At 39.0% G+C, this 15563-nt stretch overlaps 1 protein-coding gene across 3 annotated transcripts in view; it reads right to left on the minus strand.

The window, feature by feature from the left end:
* The window catches only part of IFT80 (intraflagellar transport 80), a 134132-nt gene that overhangs the window by 3287 nt on the left and 115282 nt on the right, over nucleotides 1–15563 (minus strand). For all 3 annotated transcript variants that reach the window (XM_040247857.1, XM_040247865.1, XM_040247875.1), the window contains one exon: nucleotides 6947–7070. In XM_040247857.1, coding sequence (XP_040103791.1) covers nucleotides 6947–7070 — 124 coding nt within the window. The remainder of the gene's footprint in view (nucleotides 1–6946; nucleotides 7071–15563) is intronic.

The following is a 15563-nucleotide window of genomic DNA, read 5'->3' on the forward strand; positions in this document are numbered from 1 at the left end:
ATATCAATGCTACAAAAAAAAAAAAAAAAAAAGACAATGATGAAAAGATATTAGATGAAATAGTGGGAGAACAAGGTTGAAAGACAACTAAAAAGAATAACTCTAAAGTGATAATATTTATATCTGTTGCATGTTGACCACTGATCCCCACCAAGATCCAGCCCTGCCCCTCCACTATATCCCTTCCCTCGACTAAAGCAACGGACTTGGTGTTAGGAGTGGACTCTACCCGGAGAAGGCAATGGCACGCCACTCCAGTACCCTTGCCTGGAAAATCCCATGGACGGAGGAGCCTGGTGGGCTGTACTCCACGGGGTCGCTAAGAGTCAGACACGACTGAGCAACTTCACTTTCACTCTTCACTTTCATGCATTGGAGAAGGAAATGGCAACCCACTCCAGTGTTCTTGCCTGGAGAATCCCAGGGATGGGGGAGCCTGGTGGGCTGCTGTCTATGGGGTCGCACAGAGTCAGACATGACTGAAGCGACTTAGCAGCAGCAGCTACCCTGAGTCCCACAGACAAGTTCTTTAGGAAAAAGCATTCATTCAGATTTTTTAAGTCTGGAGATCACTAACTTAGAAATGTGTGTCCTCTCAGGCAAGACATGGGAAAAAATGGGGTCCCAGCTTAAACTTACCTCTGATTTACTTTGAAATGAACCCAAACTCCTAGACTGAACCAAAAGTAAATAGGTTTTCTTTCACCTCCATGTAGGGGAGCTGAGTAGAATAAGCAGTATTAAAGCAGATTGTGGTGATATGTGCTGCTTGAACAGATTTATCTTAAGTAACTGAGACTAATTTAACCTTAACACAAGACTTCATGCCTCTTTTATTTTGTGCTGGAAGTAGGTAGAATTAAGTATTTGGTTCTTTTTTATGCCAAAATCCTTTCTCTAATTTCTGTGAAGTAATTTGTGGATATTATTGGTCACCTTTATTAAGATATCATTCCATATATTTGTCTGTAATATATAAAACAGATGAATTAAAAGAATCCTTCTGACTCAGAGAAGATGAATGTCTGTGCTAAGATGCAAGTGACAACTCAATGAAAGGCAGAGCAAATGTTAGATTATTTGAAAGGCTCATTTTTCAATCTGGCCAGAACCTGGTATTTTTTAAATGGCAGAACATTCATCTAAGAAAACATTTCAAAGAGAAAGACAAAACTTGATGAATACCTTGTCCTTCTTCCAGCTTTAAATTGACTTACATATGTTTCTTGAATCAATCACAATAAAACCATATATTGTTGATAAACTAAACAACTGTTGCTTGGCTTCACCAGCAGTATATCAAGTAGACTGATGACATCTATAGTAGTTACTTGTTATAGTATAAATGAGGGTGTCAGTCGATAGCTATCCTACTGAAAATAAATGTTTCACTTTCACTCTGGCATCTGTCCAGTTTTAGAACAATGTTCTGATAATTTAGTCTCTGGAATAGAGTATTTTTAATAGTGGGTTTCAGATAAGGATGTACTCATGACAGCTGTCAAGTGACTTCTATGTTAAAACACGTCCTTTTCTCTTCTAGGGGGTGTTAATACTCTTTGGCACTTCTTTTTCTAGTCCTGAGCCAGTCAATTCTTTATATTCACATAGAAGTAATTTCAAAATCATATCGAATGGCTCTCCATCCTTTACCCCACCTCTCTTACTCTCAACTGAAAATCAGCTGCCTACTTTAGAGAGAATATAGTGACCATTAGGTAGAATTCACTTAATTTCCTTCCTTTCACAAAAGTAGGTACATCTGTACCCACGCCTCTCTCTTTCCCTTCTGTCTCAGCCCAGCATCTTCACATAAGTCCCTGATCTTATCTCAGACTCCTTTAGGACACTGACCTTCAATTATTACCTACATATTTCAATTTCCTTCTCTTCACTGGCTGCTCCTTCTCATCCTTCCTTCTCTATTCTGTCTCCCTACAAGCTATTACCTTCATTCTTCTTTTCATTCCCGACTCTCATCCACTTCTCAGACCACTGTGATGTAACTGTGTTCCCACTATACTTCAGAAACTTCACTAACGCCACCATTAAGTGTTTTAATTCCTCATCCTATATTCCTTCTCTATATGACTCAATTACTCATTCAACAAATATTTAATGTTCACTCTATGCCAAGGATTGCTTTAGGCACATGGATTTAGCAGTGAATAAAAAGATAAAAATCAGTGTCTTTATAGAGAGATAAACAGAGACAAATGATAGTGGTAAGAGTTTCAGAAACAGGGGAGGGGAGGCAGTACCAAGGGGGGAGTTGAGGGGATGAGTGCTGAACTTCATATAGAGTGAGCAGAGAAGGCCTTCCTGAGAAAATTGAAAATTAATGACGTGAAAATCTGAAGATTAATCAGTATATTTGGGGAACAGTACCTAACAGAGGAAGAAAAAGGCCTCAGTGTAGAAGCATCCCCTGGACCTTGCTGATTCCATTCCAGCTCTTCAAAATCTCTCTCAGTATATCCTCCCCTTCTGGTTTCTGCTCTCCTTTCTAAATGTCCTCAATCTTTTTTCTTTCTTTGTCTTCTATATCTTTCTCCTTGGTACCCTCTTCACTATTAGCATTCACTGGGGTTCCAATCACAGCTTTTTCATACTTTCCCTAAGAAATCTCATCAACTCACATAGCTTCAACTATACCTAAATTGTCATGATCAAAGATTTATTTATCTAGCCCTTATTCTTCCTTTATCAACACCCTTCAATGTTCACATTGATATTTCCAACTGCCCACTAGACATCTCCACCTAGATAGGGTCTATCCCACAGGGACTTCTAATGCAAAAAATGGCCTATTTTCATGTATTCAAACAAAAAGGTCCACAACTCGTATATGCTCATGTTCCTCCACCAGTCACCCACGCTAGGAATGCTGAAGTTGTTCTCAAACGCCTTGACTTAACTCACTGCTCTCCTCCTACCTCTAACCACAATGTTCTATTAATTTTTCTGATTTTTTTTCTTACATTAATCCTACCCTTTCCATCTCCTGGTGAAACTATTATAGTAAGTGGCCTCCTGGTCACCACTCTCACCTCCAAACCATTTTCCACCTAAGAAGCTATCTTTCAAGTCATTCTCTTGATTACAAACCTCAGGTCTTTGCATTGCCTTCATTATGAAATCTGTTAGCACAGTATTAAGATGTTTCAATGTCTGGTCCCATCAATATTCCAGTCACTCAGAACCCAAGGCACCTCCTCTGTACTCCTTCACCATTCTTTCAAGATCCCATGCATTTGCTCTTATTATCATATCCTTTGACTGACTGATAAAACCCTACTCAAGATAATTTTGTGGAAAAAAAAATTAAAGAAATTAAAACTAACAAATGCTAAGTATAAAATTTCCAAGTGGGGGGAAAACAGGATAATTTGTGAAAAATTCTAAGTTTCCGTTTCTACTTAGAAATTGGGATTTTTAAAATGGAAAAGTGATCATGTCACTTCCATTCAGTATCTTTACATTAATCTTATTGTAAATCCAACTTACCTAATGTGCCCTATGAAACTCTCAGGTCAACCTCACCTTTGCTCATCACTCTTAACCACTTCAGAGCCTTCCCTATCCTGGAATGTGTCCATCCCCACACCCTCTCCCCTTGATTGGTTTCTACCCATCCTTCAGAGTTCAGCTCTAACATCATTTGCTTTCCTTTGAAAAATCTTTGCTGATACCCCCATTCTAGGTCAGGCTCCACATTCATAAAGTCTTATAGCACTATGCATACTACCTTCAAAGCTACTTTCACAAATGAAATGAACAATTAACTATATAATTATCTGTCACCTCGATTTGAATACAAATTTCAAACGGTCAGTGTCTGCCAGGTTTCTATTATATCCCAACCACCAAGAATAATACATTGTCTGCAAGAGGTACTCAATAAATAATGAATGAGAGATCACTAATTATCCAGGAAATGAGCTACCACTTAATCTCTCACTATTTTCTCTCCTATTTATCATTCCTTTTTTCTTTCTCCTAGCATAATGCTTTAAACATTTCCTGGCTCTTTTACTTTTCTTTTTGCACAGAGTTTGTATTCAGTGAACTGAACGTATTCCTCAAGTGGATTTTATTTGCCAGACTAATGAATTATCTTACAAACACTTGCTGAACACCACTGTAGACCAGGTATAATGACTCTAATGGAGTTCTTAGAAGACAGTACACCTTGTATAGATCTCAGATTTCCATATTTTAAACTAGAAAGGCCCAAATAACATTTCAGGGCTCATAAATATGAATGTATGTCAAGCCTCACTTTCTATAAACTTTTATGTTATGCATTGTGAAGCCATTTGAATTCACCAGCTATCTAGAATAAATTTTTCAAGGTTTACAAAAATGATCTTTTTCTATTCAATTCTTAGTTCTGAAATTAAAAGTTTATATAATCACAATTTTGGTTAAGAAATTTAAATTCAAAGATTATTTTCATCTTAGTTCAGTTCAGTTCAGTTCAGTCGCTCAGTCATGTCCAACTCTTTGTGACCCTGTGAACTGCAGCACACCAGGCCTCCCTGTCCATCACCAACTCCCAGAGTCCACCCAAACCCATGTCCATTGAGTCGGTGATGCCATCCAACCATCTCATCCTCTGTTGTCCCCTTCTCCTCCTGCCCTCAATCTTTCCCAGCATCAGGGTCTTTTCAAATGAGTCAGCTCTTTGCATCAGGTGGCCAAAGTATTGGAGTTTCAGCTTCAACATCAGTCATACCAATGAACACCCAGGACTGATCTCCTTTAGGATGTACTGGTTGGATCTCTTTGCAGTCTAAGGGACTCTCAAGAGTCTTCTCCAACACCACAGTTCAAAAGCATCAATTCTTCGGCTTTTATTTAAGATTTTCATCTTAAAATACTGTTTTATGATTTCTAGTTAACTTCCAATTTACATTTATGAAGACAAGTTGGAAACTAGAACATGGTGCCATAGGGGGTCAAAAAAAGGAAACAAAATACCCAAGAAAAGTCATGTTGTTCTGATTATCCCATTTTGAACATTTCAGCTACTCTTATGATTGAAGTATTAACATGTTATTTATAGTTGAATATGTATATAATGAAAAAGAGGATAAGAGTTTAAGTTTTCAGGATCTGAAATATAACTTTGAGGTAAAAACTATATTTTCTATGTCCTCAAAAGCACCTAATGTGAACACAGTGAAAAAATATTGATAATAATATGATGAAGAGGAAGTATAGTAATATTAATTTGCTTCAAAACTATATAGTAAAGGAAATTTAAAGTGGGTGCTCATTTTCAACATACTGTCATATTTTCAAAACAGACAAAAGAGATTAGCTGACCAATGATTTTCTGGGCTGTTTTGCACCATAGTGTTGGTGGCTGCTGTCATATTCTGTGAATTAAAAAGTACAACCCTCAGAACTCTTACGGAAGGCTAAGAGCCCAAACAATTCAATTCTGAATCAAACAAAAAAATTTGTGAAGCTTCTAAAAAATATATCTCTTTCTACCAAGAAACCCACAACTGTGTCTATCCTGGATCCAGATAATGAAGTTACACTGCAGAACTAAGAATAGCTCCAAAGTCTTCATTACCCTGAAAGTGAAGTGAAGTCACTCAGTCATGTCCGACTCCTTGCGACCCCACGGACTGTAGCCTACAAGGCTCCTCTCTCCATGGGATTCTCCAGGCTGCCCTGAAGTCCAAAAATGTGAGTCATGACACTCGATATTCTACATACAGCAAATGGATAATGTCTTTAGTAGGTGCCTCTCTCTACATCCTCTTTCCTCTTCCAAAGAGGACGGGTTAATATATTTTACCCACCCCCACAATGAAGCAGAACATTCCATTGTATTCTATCCCCACCGAGAAACACTCCCACATGGTCTATGAAAGAAAGTGAAAGTGTTAGTCACTCAGTTGTGTTCAACTCTTTGCAACCCCATGCACTGTATGTAGCCCACCAGGCTCCTCTGTCCAAGGGATTCTCCAGGCAAGAATACTGGAGTGGGTAGCCATTCCCTTCTCCGGGGGGATCTTCCCAACCCAGGGGTCAAACCTGGGTCTCCTCCATTGCAGGCAGATTCTTTACATCTGAGCCACCAGGAAAGCCCCTACATGGTCTATAAGCTCCACGAAGACAGAAGCCATGTCTGATTTAACACCTCGTGTGGTGCCTAATCCAGACTGAGTACTTATAAACACATTTTGAATATATGAATGCCCAAAAGGATAAGGAAATCAACTAGTTTGCAGAGCTGGGGGAAAGGTTAGCCCTGTCTTGGGTTTACAAATTGGATCTCCCATGGCTAGAAGTGAGCTCTATTTTTGCCATTTGAATCTAGAAGTATCTGGGCAGGTGGCCATAATCATTTCTGTTCTAGGCAGTGGCTTGCCTTGTGTGCTGGTATGTACTAGAATGGCTTTTTTCCTAACTGGATTGACAAAACCTTAAGTTCTAGTAGGAACTTAAGAGGCAAAGGGTCAGCCTTCTTTGGTTCTAGGTGGTGAAGTCTATCCAGGTGAGGCACCTCTTTAAGTGCAACCAGGCTCCCTAGAATCTGCAAAGTGACAAAGTATCCAAGTTCTGGCCACTGCCCTCTGTGCGTATTCCCCTGGAACAGAAAGGGCAGCTGGTGGAAGACAAAATTCAGGAGTTAGAAGCCTTTATCTTCACATTTTATGTTGTTTATCTAAAAATATCAGTTAGGACACAACCTTAACATAAATTGGAAACTGTAAGAACAGACTTGAGTTAATCAAAACATGGCTCTAAGAGTCCAGAAAAATATTCTGTAATATAATTATATAGTCAAAATAAAACTGTGACTTTGAAAGATAAGAAGCAGTTATTTTTAGAGATTACAGTAGGAAAGTTATTCAGTTTTGTCTCATTGAGACAAATAACATATAAAGCATATAATTATTATCAAATACTGCATAATACTTACACCTTCTGCATACTGCAGGTATCGTTTATTAGTTTCCTGTTTACCAAATGTCTCCAAAAATTTTTGACGGTAAGCAAGAACTGTGTCAACATGTGTTTTGTATTTTACAGCCAATTCAAGAGCCCTATAATGAGAAATAAAACGTTATCAGCACTGATACGTTGACCTCTATGGGCAGTTCTGGGGTGAGAGGGTGGGACAAATGCTCTATGTTTTTCCCTCTACTCATTCTTCAATATGAAAGGTATGTCACAGTCCCTACCTTATCCATCTTGTAAATTTCTGTTTATACTTCAAGGTCCAGACCAAACATGATCTATTCTCCCTGACCAGCTCTCCTTGGAGAAATAAATGATCATTACATCTTTCTATGCTACAGAACATTCCTTACATACTATTATTATAGTCTTGCTCAGAGTGTAATGTAACTATTATGAATTTGTTCCTTGAATTAACCTATACATTTATTAAAGGGAGATGTGGGTTTCATTTCTCTTTGGTGAGTATTACTGAGTAGATGTATGGTAAATGCTCATTGAAAAGTTCACTGAAATCGTAAGAAAATTCAAGTGAATTCCCCAAAGTAAGGGTCCAACTATCCTGACCATTTTATAAGTCTGTAATAAACACAAGAGAAGACTCTACACATGGACATCACCAGATGGTCAACACTAAAATCAGATTGATTATACTCTTTGCAGCCAAAGACGGAGAAGCTCTATACAGTCAACAAAAACAAGACCAGGAGCTGACTGTGGCTCAGATCATAACTCTTTATTGCCAAATTCACACTTAAATGGAAGAAAGTAGAGAAAACCACTAGACCATTCAGGTATGACCTAAATCAAATCCCTTATGATTATACAGTGGAAGTGAGAAATAGATTTAAGGGACTAGATCTTATAGACAGAGTGCCTGATAAACTATGGACGGAGGTTCGTGACATTGTACAGGAGACAGGGATCAAGACCATCCACATGGAAAACAAATGCAAAAAAGCAAAATGGCTGTCTGAGGAGGCCTTACAAATAGCTGTGAAAAGAAGAGAAGTGAAAAGCAAAGGAGAAAAAGAAAGATATTCCCATTTGAATGCAGAGTCCCAAAGAATAGCAAGGAGAGATAAGAAAGCCTTCCTCAGTGATCAATGCAAAGAAATAGAGGAAAACAACAGAATGGGAAAGACTAGAAATCTCTTCAAGAAAATTAGAGATACCAAGGGAACATTTCATGCAAAGATGGGCTCGATAAAGGACAGAAATGGTCTGGACCTAACAGAAGCAGAAGATATTAAGAAGAGGTGGCAAGAATACACAGAAGAACTGTACAAAAAAGATCAAGACCAAGATAATCATGATGGTGTGATCACTCACCTAGAGCCAGACATCCTGGAACGTGAAGTCAAGTGGGCCTTAGGAAGCATCACTACAAACAAAGCTAGTGGAGGTGATGCAATTCCAGTTGAGCTGTTTCAAATCCTGAAAGATGATGCTGTGAAAGTGCTGCACACAATATGCCAGCAAATTTGGATAACGAGCAGTGGCCACAGGACTGGAAAAGGTCCATTTTCATTCCAATCCCAAAGAAAGGTAATGCCAAAGAATGCTCAAACTATTGCACAATTGCACTCATCTCACACACTAGTAAAGTAATGCTCAAAACTGTCCAAGTCAGCCTTCAGCAATACATGAACCGTGAACTTCCAGATGTTCAAGCTGGTTTTAGAAAAGGCAGAGGAACCAGAGATCAAATTGCTAACATTTGCTGGATCATGGAAAAAGCAAGAGAGTTCCAGAAAAACATCTATTTCTGCTTTATTGACTATGCCAAAGCCTTTGACTGTGTGGATCACAATAAACTGTGGAAAATTCTGAAAGACATGGGAATACCAGACAACCTGACCTGCCTCTTGAGAAACCTGTATGCAGGTCAGGAAGCAACAGTTAGAACTGGACATGGAACAGCAGACTGGTTCCAAATAGGAAAAGGAGTACCTCAAGGCTATATATTGTCACCCTGCTTATTTAACTTCTATGCAGAGTACATCATGAGAAACGCTGGGCTGAAGAAACACAAGCTGGAGTGAAGACTGCCGGGAGAAATATCAATAACCTCAGATAAGCAGATGACACCACTCTTATGGCAGAAAGTGAAGAGGAACAAAAGCCTCTTGATGAAAGTGAAAGAGGAGAGTGAAAAAGTTGGCTTAAAGCTCGACATTCAGAAAACAAAGATCATGGCATCTGGTCCCATCACTTCATGGCAAATAGCTGGGGAACAGTGGAAACAGTGTCAGACTTTATTTTTGGGGGCTCCAAAATCACTGCAGATGGTGACTGCAGCCATGAAATTAAAAGATGCTTACTCCTTGGAAAAAAAGTTATGACCAACCTAGACAGCATATTCAAAAGCAGAGACATTACTTTGACAACTAAGGTCAGTCTAGTCAAGGCTATGGTTTTTCCAGTAGTCATGTATGGATGTGAGAGTTGGACTGTGAAGAAAGCTGAGCGCTGAAGAATTGATGCTTTTGAACTGTGGTGTTGGAGAAGACTCTTGAGAGTCCCTTGGAATGCAAGGAGATCAACTGGACCATCCTAAAGGAGATCAGTCCTGGGTGTTCTTTGGAAGGACTGATGCTAAAGCTGAAATTCCAATACTTTGGCCACCTCATGTGAAGAGTTGACTCACTGGAAAAGACCCTGATGTTGGGAAGGATTGGGGGCAGGAGGAGAAGGGGACGACAGAGGATGAGATGGCTGGATGGCATCACCGACTCGATGGACATGAGTTTGGGTGGACTCTGGGAAACGGTGATGGACAGGAAGGCCTGGTGTGCTGCGGTTCATGGGGTCGCGAAGAGTCAGACACGATCAAGTGACTGAACTGCAATGAATGAATTTATTCTGTTCAATATTTAACTAAATACTGATATCCTTACATTTTTAGCATAACAAATTAAAAATATCAGTATTATGAAAATAAAATTGGAGGATAAAAGTCTGACAAAATGCCTTTTGCCGTCTGATTCTTCAGTTCAGTTCAGTCGCTCAGAACTAAATTAATCATTAAAATCAGACGTATAACACCAAAGGCATAAAATCTATATACTGATAATACAGAGGGAGATGAAAATATTCTGCAGTTCCAGGTCTGTTTTTGCATGTAGGTTTTGGACAGCACTCAGCCCATCATCCTATGCATAACTCATATCAGTTGAGCCAGGAACAACCTAGTTCAGTATAGCTCTCCTACACTGCTCACTGGATTTTTCTAAATTGTAAAAATATGACAACACATTTACAGGAGACTTGGAAAATACAGAACAAGGTGACATATAGCTCCAGTATATATTACAATAAGTTTTTTAAGTAAATAAAGATTTTTTGTTGGAGTTTCAATATCGAACTCTCAAAAATTAATAGAATGAATATACAGAGAAATAGAAGGATAGTAGTAGAAAAGAACTAAGAACCAATTCAACATATGATTTATACAATTTTCACATAACATATACTGTTCATTGTTCCCATGTATGGGAAATGATCATTGTAATAATCAGAGTATATTATTTCTCAAGTTGTCTTGCTTTCTAATATGCCATATGACTTCAAAATAGGCGGTCATAGTTTATCAGAGTCAACTATTATGAACTTGTTTTTTTAGACAACTAGCATTTTCTCAACATGGGATTGCTTAGTAGGAAAATCTGTTTGGTTCTTGACATGCTTTGGTTTGACATAAATAGTAATTTTAAGAAGTATTTTAGATATGATGTGTGTATTAACTGATGAATAACAAATGAGAGATATTAAAGATAAGAAAATTATGAATGTAAGTCATGTATAACACAAATGATAATGCCAAACTCTAGTACAATGATTTCTTATAGCTCAAACAATATTGCTAAATGCAAGGGTCAATATTTGCTACCCACCACAAACTCCTCACAAAGTTCCCTTATTTCTCTGTGACTTTAAGTCTTTCAGAGAGAAAAAAAAAAAGATACAGAGAAAAAAAGTGCAGAGGTACTAGAATATAGAGGAACAAAAGCAGAAAACCAGAGCAGGCAAAAAACAATTTGTAGAGGCTCAAAAGAGGAGAAACAGAAAGCCTCTTTCATTTTATCCCCCTCTAAATTCCTAAGGCTCTGGTTCCAGTGGGGTGCTATGGGTGGAGACTCCAATGAACCACTTCTTTGGCATCTTAGAGTTCCATTTCCCATTATTTCTTTATGATTGTACAGGACAGGGGAAGGAATTCTGGATTGCACAAAACTGGAAGTTTTAAGCAGGAAGTACATAAGCATCTGGGTTGGGACTTTCCAAAAATTCAAAAGAGATACTTTGTTATGGAACATCAATACATTTAATTATGTAGAAGGTGTAGAATATGATGCCTGCTGCTGCTGCTGCTAAGTCGCTTCAGTCGTGTCCAACTCTGTGCGACCCCATAGATGGCAGCCCACCAGGCTCCCCCGTCCCTGGGACTCTCCAGGCAAGAATACTGGAGTGGGTTGCCATCCTGCATTTATATACTAGATACTAACTATTATCTATTATAATAGTTATTATTAGTATTATAAAATATGTATTAATTATCTGACTGAAAACAATGCTAAAGGTAAACAGTCAAATGATATGTGCTATTGTAAATGCCTCTAAAAGCACACCCTGGGTAACAAATGTCTCTCTACCGCATTTAAGAGGGAATTTACTCCGAATTATATAAGAGTTATGGGAACAGTATGTCTCTAGCTTTAAAATGGTTATTTGGCAATGAAACAAATTTAACATTAGATTATGGGGCTGAAAAAAATCCATGTATCCTCTCTGATTTTAAATAGAAGGAAGTTATATAAAAAGATGTTATAACTTCAAAGTATAATTTTTGCATAACTTGAATGAAACAAAATTACTTTATGAAGTGGTATAAGTAAAAGAAACTATTTTTATTAATACATAAAGGATCAATATGCATACATGGAGTTTCTAGTTTCTACCTCTCTTAACTTACTTTTGAAAACAGACCACCACCAAATGTCCAAGGGGAATGGCACATGGATAACTTGCATATCTACAGGCCTCAAGGGCTGCATCTTAGTAAATTGCAGGCAATTTTCAAATTCAAATATAAATGATAGCAGCACAAAGCAGCAAGACAATGCTTCTCAAATAGAATAACACATATTAACAAAGTAAAATCTGTTCCCAGGCTTCCCCAGAGGTCCAGTGGTTAAAGATCCACCTGTCAATGCAAGGGACATGGGTTCAATCCTTGCTCTGTGAAGACCCCACATGCCACAAGGCAGCTAAGTCTGTGCACCATAACTGCTGATCCTGTGCTCTAGAGTTCACGAGCTGCAACTCTTGAGCCCACATTCCAAAATTACTGAAGTTCGTACTCTAGATCCTGTCGTCTGCAACAAAAGAAGCTACTGCAATGAGAAACCCTCATAATGCAACTAGAGAGTAGACCCTGCTCTCCATAACTAGAAAAAGTTCTAGCCCAGCAATGAAAAATCAGCATAGCCAATTAAAAAAAAAAGTTTTCTTCTAAAGTATGTAAATAAATATAGAAATTCAAGGATCCTAAAAGGAATCTAATATATTTATCAGCCAATACTTAAATTCTATCATTCTAGAATTTTGGAAGGATAGAATTAGAATATCACCATAAGTGATTAATGGATCAGAGCAAAAACTGTCAATAGCTAACATCACAAAAAAGACAAATGACCAGTTATTACAGAAACACACATAATACCAATTCTGATGGATCTGGAAAAATTTACTTCCGTCTGATGAAGGAAAACTTTAAATCTAACCCTGATCAGGTTTCTAAGGCTTTCCAGGTGGCTTAGTGGTAAAGAATCCCCCTGCCAACGCAGGAGCTGCGGGACCCCAGGAGAGCTGGGTTCTACCCGGGGCTGGGGAATCCCATGGAGGAGAAAGCAGCAACCCACTCCAATACTCCTGCCCAGAGAACCCAGGGAGTTCCCATGGAGGAGAAAGCGGCAACCTGCTCCAATACTCCTGCCCAGAGAACCCCACGGACAGAGGAGCCTGCTGGGCTACAGTCCATGAGGTCGCAAAGAGTCAGACACGACTGAGCATGCAGGCATGTATGTCATCAAGTTTCTGCATTCAACACCAATTCACAGCTAATTCGGGGCAAAGGAACATGTTAAGTGATACCACAAAGATGCAATTAACAAAGTCTAGATTATAAGAAGTTCTCTAAGCCCAAATAAAATACAAAAAACAAATAGAAGATTTAAAGAAACTTAAGAGTGCATCAACCAATCACAATGCATTTATCTTTTCTGGATACTGCATCAAACAACATAAAGCAAAACAAAACATTTATGAGACAAACAGAGAAATAAGAACACTGAATAGAATTATTATTAATTTTAAAGGTGTGATCATATTATGGTTGGATTAAAAAAAAACCCTTTAAGATACACACTGAAATATTCATAGATAAAATAATATGATGACTGGGATCTGCCTTTAAACAATAGTGGGGAGGGATAAAGTGTGCGTAGAGATTACTCACAAATCACTAACTGTTGAAGCTGAGTGATGGGTACAAGGATATTCATTATACTGTTCTATTTTTATATGTTTGAAATTTTCCATAATGAGTAGCTTTTAAACTTCATCTTCTTTGCCCCTTCCTGATCTCTTTTGCTGAATCCTCCTCTTCAACCAGACCATTAAACGTTCAATTCAGGAGAAATCTGCCTGCTGCCTTCTTTTCTTTTTCCTTCTTTAAATTCTAGTAGGTACCCATCACTCAGCTTCAACAGTCCTAGAAGTCTTAGTTTATGAGACCTATTATTTACTCACTACCAGGGAAACAGAGAAATACATGTGGCCAAAAAACATATAAGCTTTCTTTTTTCCCCAACCATGTGTTGCTTGTAGGGACTGAACTCACATCATGGCAGCGAAAACAATAAGATCTTTTATAAAAAGTCATCATCTATATAGACAGGCATGCAAAAAGTCTATTGTTAATCAGTCAATCACATAATTTTATCATCCTATGTTTGTTTAGTTCAGTTCAGTTCAGTTCCTCAGTCGTGTGTGGCTCTTTGCGACCCCATGGACTGCAGCATGCCAGGCTTCCCTCTCCATCACCAACTCCCGGAGTTTACTCAAACTCATGTCCATTCAGTCGGTGATGCCATCCAACCATCTCATCCTCTGTCATCCCCTTCTCCTCACGTCTTCAATCTTTCCCAGCATCAGGGTTTTTTCAAATGAGTCAGTTCTTCGCATCACTTCAGTTCAGTTCAGTTCAGTCGCTCAGTCGTGTCCGACTCTTTGCGACCCCATGAATCACAGCACGCCAGGCCTCCCTGTCCATCACCAACTCCCGGAGTTCACTCAGACTCACCTCCATCGAGTCAGTGATGCCATCCAGCCATCTCATCCTCTGTTGTCCCCTTCTCCTCCTGCCTCCAATCCCTTCCACCATCAGAGTCTTTCCCAATGAGTCAATTGTTTGCATGAGGTGGCCAAAGTACTGGAGCTTCAGCCCCAGCATCATTCCTTCCAAAGAAATCCCAGGGTTGATCTCCTTCAGAATGGACTGGCTGGATCTCCTTGCAGTCCAAGGGACCCTCAAGAGTCTTCTCCAACACCACAGTTCAAAAGCATCAATTCTTCAGCGCTCAGCCTTCTTCACAGTCCAACTCTCACATCCATACATGACCACAGGAAAAACCATAGCCTTGACTAGATGGACCTTAGTCGGCAAAGAAATGTCTCTGCTTTTGAATATGCTATCTAGGTTGGTCATAATTTTTCTTCCAAGGAGTAAGCATCTTTTAATTTCATGGCTGCAGTTACCATCTTCAGTGATTCTGGAGCTCAAAAAAATAAAATCTGACACTGTTTCCACTGTTTCCCCATCTATTTCCCATGAAGTGATGGGACCAGATGCCATGATCTTCGTTTTCTGAATGTTGAGCTTTAAGCCAACTTTTTCACTCTCCTCTTTCACTTTCTTCAAGAGGCTTTTTAGCTCCTCTTCACTTTCTGCCATAAGGGTGGTGTCATCTGCATATCTGAGGTTATTGATATTTCTCCCGGCAATCTTGATTCCAGCTTGTGTTTCTTCCAGTCCAGCGTTTCTCATGATGTACTCTGCATAGAAGTTAAATAAGCAGGGTGACAATATACAGCCTTAATGGACTCCTTTTCCTATTTGGAACCAGTCTGTTGTTCCATGTCCAGTTCTAACTGTTGCTTCCTGACCTGCATACAGATTTCTCAAGAGGCAGGTTAGGTGGTCTGGTATTCCCATCTCTTTCAGAATTTTCCACAGTTTCTTGTGATCCACACAGTCAAAGGCTTTGGCATAGTCAATAAAGCAGAAATAGATGTTTTTCTGGAACTCTGTTGCTTTTTCCATGATCCAGCAGATGTTGGCAATTTGATCTCTGGTTCCTCTGCCTTTTCTAAAACCAGCTTGAACATCAGGGAGTTCACAGTTCACGTATTGCTGAAGCCTGGCTTGGAGAATTTTAAGCATAACTTTACTAGCATGGTTCTTCGCATCATGTGGCCAAAATATTGTAGTTTCAGCTTCAGTATCAGTCCTCCCA

The sequence above is a fragment of the Oryx dammah genome, unplaced genomic scaffold, assembly GCF_014754425.2.
Source record: "Oryx dammah isolate SB20612 unplaced genomic scaffold, SCBI_Odam_1.1 HiC_scaffold_2, whole genome shotgun sequence".
NCBI classification, from domain to species: domain Eukaryota; kingdom Metazoa; phylum Chordata; class Mammalia; order Artiodactyla; family Bovidae; genus Oryx; species Oryx dammah.